This window comes from Bos taurus, chromosome 13 (assembly GCF_002263795.3).
Source record: "Bos taurus isolate L1 Dominette 01449 registration number 42190680 breed Hereford chromosome 13, ARS-UCD2.0, whole genome shotgun sequence".
Lineage (NCBI taxonomy): Eukaryota > Metazoa > Chordata > Mammalia > Artiodactyla > Bovidae > Bos > Bos taurus.
In genome coordinates this window covers 67,192,906-67,202,140 of record NC_037340.1, presented here as the reverse complement: position 1 = coordinate 67,202,140, position 9,235 = coordinate 67,192,906, and the positions used below count along the sequence as shown (strand labels likewise).

The following is a 9,235-nucleotide window of genomic DNA, read 5'->3' as shown; positions in this document are numbered from 1 at the left end:
GACCGCGGCCTGACATTAGAAAGCAAGACGCACTCCTTTTGGACTAAGTAAATCCCAATTATTCTTGGGCAGTGTGGAATGAGGGGTGTCCTCAAAAAGGGACAGTGGGGCTTTCTGCTCAGGAAGGCATGTGGGAGCTCAAAAGGTTTATTAGAGAACTAAAAAGAGATGATTGTATCTTGGCCACACCAGGTACAGGCAATAAATGAATGAATGAACATAAAACAAGAAGAAACAACATGATCACCAGAATTTCAAAGCAAAAAAAAAGGTTTTTTTTTTTTTTTTTAATGTAGTATGAAGCACAAAGAGAAATATTGTGATTACCATTGAAATGCAATTCTTGGAGGAAATGTCCCTGCAGCCTTAGCCCTTGGAAGAAACAATTCCTAAAATACACACCTCTCAGTTTTCCAAAAGACCAAGTTTCATGTTTGGATCATTTCTGAATCTGAGTTCAGAGAAGTTTGCAAGAGTCTCTGAGTCCTGAGCTAGAGAGGGAAGCCTAGAGAGGGGGCAGCCTGTGCCCCAGGGGTGTGTCAGGAACGGGTGCTGACAACCCTGCACCTCCTGATTGACGGCCCCCGGCACCCATGGGGTCTTCAGCTGTAGTGGACATCTGCACCGAACAGCAGGAAATCCTGGGGGAGAGATGAGAACGCCGTCATCTGCCGGAACAGTATCCCTCATTTGTGAGGGTGGGAATGCTGGGGTTTTTAGAAGAAAACTTTGGGAGCTTGCCTGCTGGGAAAGAGAGAGCCTCTCTGCTGACAGAAAGGCAAGAGTGAGTGGGGGCAGGGGGCTGGCATCCCACCCCTACGGTCTGCACATTAGCGGCTGCCCATGCCCGAGAATCTGTCAGCAGTTTCCCTGGCAGCTGTTTTCCGCTCAGACGTGGAGACCCCCGGGCTGCCGTGAAGGCCTTCATTTGTCATCCCTGCCTCTTGGCAGCTCCAGGGAGCCCTCCTTGCCATCAAGGCTGCAAAACCACTTCTCTTTTGCTCCTTCCTGTCCTTCACTCAAGAATGTTCAGAAAGGAATTCAGTTGGGCCCAGGGGGTCATTTTTTATTTTAAGGATGAACTGGGTTAGATGTGGGGGATGTGGGGGATGTGTTTCCTCTGCTCACTCAATTAACTTCTCTATTGTCTCTTAGCCCTGGGAGTTCTCCAGTTAGGTTGAAAGAACTGGGGACTGGTGGACTGGATGTTGGGGGTGAGGGAGAGCGAGGAATCTGGGTGGGGGTTTCCCATGAGGGTCATCAGAAAGCCCTGGACTGAGGTAAGGAATGCAAGAGTGGGTGATGGCTTCCTTGTAGAGTTATCAGCTCTTTGGGACATAGTGGGTGTAAGGAGCTTTAGAGTGGAGACACTGAAGAAGCCAGTATGTGTACTTTGGGCACATAGAAGAGACTGGAACCTCAGCCGGGTCACACGGAGATGACTGTTGTGCTTATGCTGATGAAAGTGACCAGGGAGGAACTTCTTTGGTGGCCCAGTGGCTGAAACTCCATGCTGGTCAGGGAAATAGATCCCACATGTCATAACTAAAGAGTTCACACGAAGCAACTAAAGATCCTGCATACCGCAACTAAGACCCAGTGCAGCCAAATGAATAAATATTAAGAAAAAGAAGACGACAGTGACCAGGGAAAGCAATTGTGGGGGAAGGGCAGAGGCCGGGGCAGGAACCCTGGAGAACTCTCTCTGGGAGGGGAAGAAGGAACCAGTAAAGGAGACCAAATAACACAGTGAGAGGTGGCTGGAAAACCTGGAGAGGGAATCGTCAAAGCTAAGAGAAGAAAGTGTTCCAAGGATGGGGAAAATAGTGTCAGATGCTGTTGGGGTCAGACCAGGGAAAAGGGAAGAGAAGGCTGTCCATTCCGGTGTCTTAATCTGCCAGACACTGACCAAGGGCCTGGAAGGATGCTGGATGCAAAGGAAGGCGTGCGTCACATATCTGTCAAATATGTAAATGCATCCACCTTATAAAGGAGGCTTGGGGCCACTAAGTGAGTTCCATTTCTACCAAGTATTGTGTGGGAGTGGTACAAGTCAGGGGTTAAAAACCGGGACCTGGCTTTGACTTTGGACTTCATTTAATGGCGGTGTGGCGTCCCTGAGTCTTATCCTCTCTTCTGTTTAGCAACATACCCTGTGGGAGTGTTGGAAGGGTCGACAGCGCTTGATCCAGAGCTGGAGGAAGGTGGCTATCGAAGTAGGAGATTTGGCGAAGGAGACCCTGGGGACTCACCTGGTAAGGCTGGAGGGTCAGGTTGAAGAGCTCGATGTAGGCGGGCAGCGGGAGAGGGAAGCCTTTCTGTAGCTTCTCTGCATTGGAGGTTAAGGCAGAGGTTAAGGTGAAGGTACCACCTCTGATGGGAGGGGCCGGGGGAGGGAGAGGGTGGGGCCGGGACTCAGGCAGCCAGTCCGCAGCCTCCCAGGACCCTCTGGGAAGAAACCTAGGCAGGAAGAGTCCGCCCAGAGTCTCCTCTTCTCTCTCCTCCACTAACCTCCGGACACTGCGGACACTGGAATTCCGGGCCCCCTCAGCCCCAAGACCGCCCGCCTGAGGGTACCAGCACTGCTGGTGCACCCCTGGCCCGAGTGACAGCCGGGGCAACTGCTTGCTGGGGCGTGGAGGCCTGGAGACACCTGACGGATATGCACATGTAGCCCCTCGATGTTTCGGATGAAACCAGAAATGGGTGGTAGCCAGGACCAGCTCCCCCATCCCACCACACTCTGGCATGGAACTCTGGAGAATTCTAAGCTCCAGCCTAGTCCCTCAGGTCATTATGAAGCTGCACTTGTGAAGGCAGGAGGAGAAGCCAGAGTCTATATGTAACAATTCGTTGTCTTCATTTATAATTTCTAAGTGGCCTAAATCAGGGGTCCCCAACCTCCGGTGATGTGAGGTGGAGCCGATGTAATAATAATAGAAATAAAGTGCACAATAAAAGTAATGCACATGAATCATTCTGAAACCATCCTCTCCCACCCCGTGCATGGAAAAACTGTCTTCCATGAAACCAGTCCCTCGTACCCAAAAGGGTGGGGGCCGCCGGCCTAAATGTTCTCATCGTAGGGTGGGTGGGCCTCTATTTGCACCCTTGCACCTGGCTCTGCAAAGGTCAGGGGTTTCACCAGTGAGTGAGCTGAGTGGAAGTGTTGTTAGCCCAGGTTAGCCCTTCTTCCTTAGCCCTTCTCTCTTGGAAAAAGACCAAAGATTCTGGCTTCAGAGCTGGGATCGAATTCCAGCTTCATCTCTTACCTTCTCTGGGACCTGAGAACCACTCATTCTCTGATCTCCCATTTCCTCCCATGAAAACTGGAGGTATTATTCTCCATCTCAATGGACGGTCTCATATTTCACGAAGGAGGAACTCAACCCTTTTCCCCTCCCTTTTCTGGGCCAGGTGTCACTTGAGGTTCATTTGAGGAGACCACCTCCAGCCTCCACACCAGGGGCCCGATAACCCATGGCTCTAAGATCCACCCCCCTCACTGGGACTGAAAATCAATCCTTTCTCCAAAACTCCTTACTGTTAATCACGGGAAGCACGATGGTGGGCATGACGTAGTTGATGACAGACTGCAGCGACTCAACCTGGGGATCGGGAGGACAGGACCCATGTCAGGGCACTGGGGCATCAGCCGTCCTCCGTCACCCGCCCTCCCACCCAGAACAACCTCAGGAAGAACTGCTGAGAGACAGACCAAGGGGTGACCTGGAAACACTGCAGCTCAAGGTCACCAAAGCACTCTTTTGCTTTAAAGGTTCCAGATGCAAACCACATTCTAGACTTGTAGGGGGCAAGGCGGAAGCAAGGAAGGTCATCACAGAGCACTGAAATGTGAAAACTTTTGTGCAAGAACATGCACTCTCTCAGGCTAGGGGGGGCAAATTCATTCAACCTTTCAGAGGGCTATTTGGTGATGCTCATCAGAAGCCTTAACAATGTGTGTGCCAGGTGGGCCAGCAAACATGCCTCCAAGGCATTTATCCTAAAGAAATGAGGTAGTGCATTAAATAGAACCAAAATGATAAAAGCAACCTGCAGGTCCAGCAATTGTGGAATCATCTGGGGGGTGGCCGGTAGGGGGCGGGCGGGCGTGGTAGCACTTGGATAACAAGAGATACTATGTAACTATTTAGGGCTTCCCTGGTGGCTTAGATGGTAAACAATCTGCCTGCCATGCGGAAGGTTCAGGTTAGATCCCTGCGTCAGGAAGATCCCTTGGAAAAGGGAATGGCTACCCACTCTAGTACTCTGGCCTAGAGAATTCCACAGACAGAGGAGCCTGGTCCATGGGGTTACAAAGAGTCAGACACCACTGAGCAACTAAAACTTTCACTTTTCATGTGTAATTATTAACAATGATCTGGCAGAAATATAGCATCAGGGACTCAATGGACATGACTTTGGGCAAACTCTGAGAGATAGTGGAAGACAGAGGAGCCTACAGTCCATGGGGTAAAAAGTACTGGACACGACTTAGTGACTGAACCCACAACAACAACAGAAATATATTGGGTTGGCCAAAAAATTCATTTGGGTTTTTCCATAACATCTTACAGTAAAGCCTGAACAAACTTTTTGGCCCACCGGAGAATTATCAACATAGACTTTTTTGTGATCTATTTTTGAGTTTAAAAAAAGCAGGCTAATGTATAACTAATTCACTTTGCTCTACAGCAGAAACTAACACAACACTGTAAATCAACTGCACTCCAATAAAAATTAAAAAAAAAAGAAAAATCAGGTTACAGAAACCACGTAATTCCATCCTGTTATTAAACATGCATTGAAAAAAGTCAGGAAGGATATACACCAAATTATTAAGTAAGTGGTGAAAACAGGAGTGATTTTTATGTTTTGTTTTGCAAATCTGTAGGTTCTGACTGTTCTATAATGTACATGTTTTGCTTTTGCAGTAATAAAAAAATTCAAAAATAACGTAACACCTTCAAGATGATGGCCTGTAGTGGTGACATTTACAACCTGTCAATATGTACATTTTTGTTTCTGGAACAATTGAGTTTCCTTCCCCGGGCTGTAATTCCTGGGGCTTATCAAACGTGGTGCCCTTCTTCCCATGAATCTGGGAACTTTAAATTTTTATTTTTTGCAGAAGCAGAAGTTAGTTATTGACTGAGTCCAGCTGCTGCCAGGAGAGCCCTGGCATCAGTAAATCCATGAAAATACAATGAGGTTGCTTTGGGTCTTTCTGTTTGTTGTAATCTTATCAGATGGGAACGGCTGGCTGGATTTCCATCGGATTTGGAGGGGATGTTGGGACTGACTTTAGGGTTGGGTGATGGGGCTGCATTTCAGAGATCTAAGGAAATATTCTCCAGAGGTTTGGCAAGAGGCTCTCTGGCAGATTCCGGCCATGAGCAGTAAGACACTGTGGGCAGAATTAGCATCTTTTAATAGAGAAGGAAATAACCCACTCCAGTATTGTTGCCTGGAAAATCCCATAGACAGAGCAGCCTGGTGGGGTCGCTTAGAGTCAAACAGGACTCAGCGGACAGGACTTAGCAACTAAATAACAGCAACAGTGGAAGTCACAAGAGCAAGGCTCATTCAGGTCAGCTGTTGAAGAGCATCTGACCTGCTGTTTACAAGGGCAGCTCCCCATCAGGGCCAGAAGGTATGGTAGGAGGAGAAGGAGCAGTGAACCTCCTGTTTTTAAAAATAGATTTTGGGGGGATGTGGACCATTTTTAAGGCCTTTATTGGATTCGTTACAATATTGCTTCTGCTTTATATTTTGTTCTGTTTTGTTTTGGCTGTGAGGCACCTGAGATCTTAGCTCCCCGACCAGAAACTGAACCCGCATCCCCTGTATTGGAAGGTGAAGCTGTAACCACTGGACGGACCGCCTGGGAACTCCCAGTGGTGAGTCTATTTGATGACAATGATTCCATGTAGTGGAATCATCTCTGTGGGCTGGCGAGATACCTGTCATCTCCCTCCCATCTGCCCTGCTGTTCATTCACTTAGCTGCTCAAGTCAAAAATCTGGGAGTCATTCTTCATTGCCTTTCCCCCGCACCATGCACAGAAAATCTCTCACCAAGTTCTAATTCTGCTTCCAAAGTTTGTCTCCCATCTGCCATCTTTCTCTTCCTTCCTGGCCTTGTCCCAGCCTCCATCATCTCTCACGTGGACAATGCACCAGCCTCCCCAAGGCAAGGATCCTTATGCTCTGACTCATCCCCCATAGTCCATTCCCCTCATTTCTGCAGGGGCATCTTTTATAAAGTGGAAATGGATCATGTCCCTCCCTGCATGAAACAGTTCGCTGGCTTCTCACTGCCCTCTGAACACAAGCTACTCTAGCCTAGAAGGCTCAGGGTGGGCCCACCCCTGCCTGCCCGCCTGCCTCTCTCTGCCCCCAACTCCTCATCTTGTTTCTCTAGCCACACTGCTTGCCCCCACTGCCCGAACAAGCCAAGCGGTTCACCACAGGGCCTTCGCTCATGCTGCTCCCTCTGCCTGCCACACCTTCACCTTGTGGGCTCCTTCAGCCCAAATATCACCTCCCCAGAGAGGCTTCTGCTGATCACAGGCTCTAACCGTTAACCTGCCCCATCACTTTCTACCCCACCTCCACTTAGTTTTTCAAAGCATTGATCTTGACCAAAATGATCTTCATTTCTCATTGTCTGTTTCTCCCCTACAATGGAAGCTCTAGAGGAGTTGTTTTCTTGTCTAACTCATCAGCACATCCCCATCTGTGGAACAGGGCCTGCCACATAGTAGGTACTCAAGAAGGTAATTCACTTGTTCATTCAACACACATCTGTTGAGCAGATTCTCTGTACCTGATTGTGTACAGTTAATCCCATTTAAAACTCACTGCACTAACTCAGGCAGAAATTATTATCCTTGATTTGTAGGGAAGGTATGAAATTTGTTAAGTGGAAGTGACTTGCTCAGGGCCCATAGTTAGTAGGTTTGGAGCTGCAATTCTAGCTCAGGTCTCTGTGCCTGCAATTGTGTGTGTGTGTGTGTGTGTGCGTGCACGTGCTCAGTCATGTCCGATTCTTTGTGACCCTATGGACTGTAACCCACCTGGTCCTCTGTCCATGGAATTTCCCAGGCAAGAATACTGGAGTGGGTTGCCATTTCCTCCTCCAGGGGATCTTCCCAACCCAGAGGTCAGCACCCTATCTCCTGTGTTTCCTTAGTATAGGAAAAAGCATAGTATATGTAGAGTTCCCTTCTATCTGTGGTTTCAAGCAACCCCAAGGTCTTGGAATATATCTGCTGTGAATAAGGGGGACTACTGTATTCAGTTAAGCTGTTCAAGAGGAAATAAAGATTTCATCACACAATTCATTGTGACAAAACCCTAGACTATCCCACTTTGCTCAAAGGCAGTATGACAGTATATATCTTTTATGATGCTACATCTCCAAATGTACTTGTCTCTACTTGGTCATAGAGACATGGAAGGCAGTTGTACACAAAACCCACAGTGCTCCTCCCCTCATTATTTCACATGCAAATTATATGCAAACTAATCAGTAGTCTGTTGAAATGATGTTATGAGCCCAGGTGGCCCTCAGGACAGTTATCTCAAGATCAGAGGAAGGAAGGAGCCACCAAGGGCCTCAGACTCACCGAGAAGGGGCCGATGTCTGAGTGCTTCAGTTCCAGGAGCAGCCTGTGAGAAGGGGAGGGGAAAGTTGAGACCACCATTTGCCTGACCCATATTAGAATTCAATTACTGGGGAGAAGGGCTTCCCAGATGGCGCTAGTGGTAAAGAACCTGTGTGCCAGTGCAGGAGACATAAGAGATAGGTTTGATCCCTGGGTTGGGAAGATCCCCTGGAGGAGGGCATGGCAACCCACTCCAGGATTCTTGCCTGGAGAATCTCCTGACAGAGGACCCTGGGTTGACAGAGTCAGACACAACCGAAGCAACTTAGCACAGCATTGAGGAGAAGGGACACTCACTGGTGGGTGTTGTCCGCTCTTCCCATCCTGTATCCATTCCTCCTTCCTCTGGTGACAGCTCCCTGATTTTTTCTTTGGGACAGTCATCTGTTCCCTACATTGTTAATTCTGGGTTCTGGGGTGGGCTGGCCAAAGGGCAGAGTCTACCTCCGCTGCCATGGTGATTGCTTTGAGAATTGACCACTAACCCATGCTGGTCCAAGGACTTCTGCTGGAAATATTGGGAGTGAGGTATTCTCTTTTCTCCAGCAAAATTAGCTGGTGACCATTTTTGCCACCACTCGGTGACAGCCTGCTGGGAAATGAAGCCAGTATGGGGGAGAGCAGAGCCAAGAAGAGAGTCAGAGCCCTAAGGATATCATTGGAGCACCTGGATCTACCTGTGTCTGAAACCCTCAGACTTTGAATAATTTGAGCCCATAAACAATCCCCTGAAACGAGTCGCCAGTCCAGGTTCGATGCACAATACTGGATGCTTGGGGCTGGTGCACTGGGACGACCCAGAGGGATGGTATGGGGAGGGGAGAGGGAGGAGGGTTCAGGATAGGGAACACATGTATACCTGTGGCGGATTCATTTTGATATATGGCAAAACCAATACAATATTGTAAAGTTAAATAAAAATAAAATCCCCTATTTATGGACTTCATGACATCTTAACAATGATCCAGGAGAAAGGTAAATAAATGGCTATTTAATGAATCCCTTTTATTCACTATGTTGGATGCTATATCCTACTGAATTCCTGTAACACCCAAGAGGCAAGGGCCATCACACTCCCATTTTACAGATGATGTCCTTGACAATCAGAGAAGACAAGCAATCTGCCCAAGGGCACGCAGTTAACAATCAGCCAAGTAGAATTTCAACCAGGTCTCCCTGATGCCAAAGCTTCTGTTGTCTCCAGTACCCTGCAAAGCTTGAAAACTCTTGCCCTGTGGAGTCTTACCACTCCCTATTCCTGTATATTTTAGGAAGTCTGTGCTCAGCCATCACCCAGCTGTATTTTCTCCAGCTCCTCCACTTGAGAGGCCCACAGGTGTTTCCAGGAAAATGAAATCCACATGTTTCCAAAGCAGTAACACTTGTCAAAATGATGCCAGGAGAAATAAGCAGCATGCAAACCTCTGGAGCCAAGCTCAAGGTTAAGAAGGACAGCTCTGTGCCAGAGAGAAGGCAGAAACAGACAGGAATGTGGGTCAAGACTCAATTTAAGCAGAGTGAAAGTGAAGAAGAGGTAGACGCCAGGTTGGAATTCGGGGGTCA

General features: G+C 48.3%; 1 protein-coding gene across 3 annotated transcripts in view; it reads right to left on the bottom strand.

The window, feature by feature from the left end:
* Positions 1–252: 252 nt before the first annotated feature.
* Positions 253–9,235, bottom strand: part of BPI (bactericidal permeability increasing protein) — a 47,912-nt gene continuing 38,929 nt past the window's right edge. For 2 of the 3 annotated variants that reach the window (XM_025000258.2, XM_025000257.2), the window contains exons 13-16: positions 7,634–7,676; positions 3,545–3,608; positions 2,253–2,329; positions 253–641 (exon numbers count right to left, since the gene is read on the bottom strand). In XM_025000258.2, the coding sequence (XP_024856026.1) occupies positions 603–641; positions 2,253–2,329; positions 3,545–3,608; positions 7,634–7,676 (223 nt within the window). In that variant the 3' untranslated portion in view covers positions 253–602. 3 annotated transcript variants of the gene reach the window in all.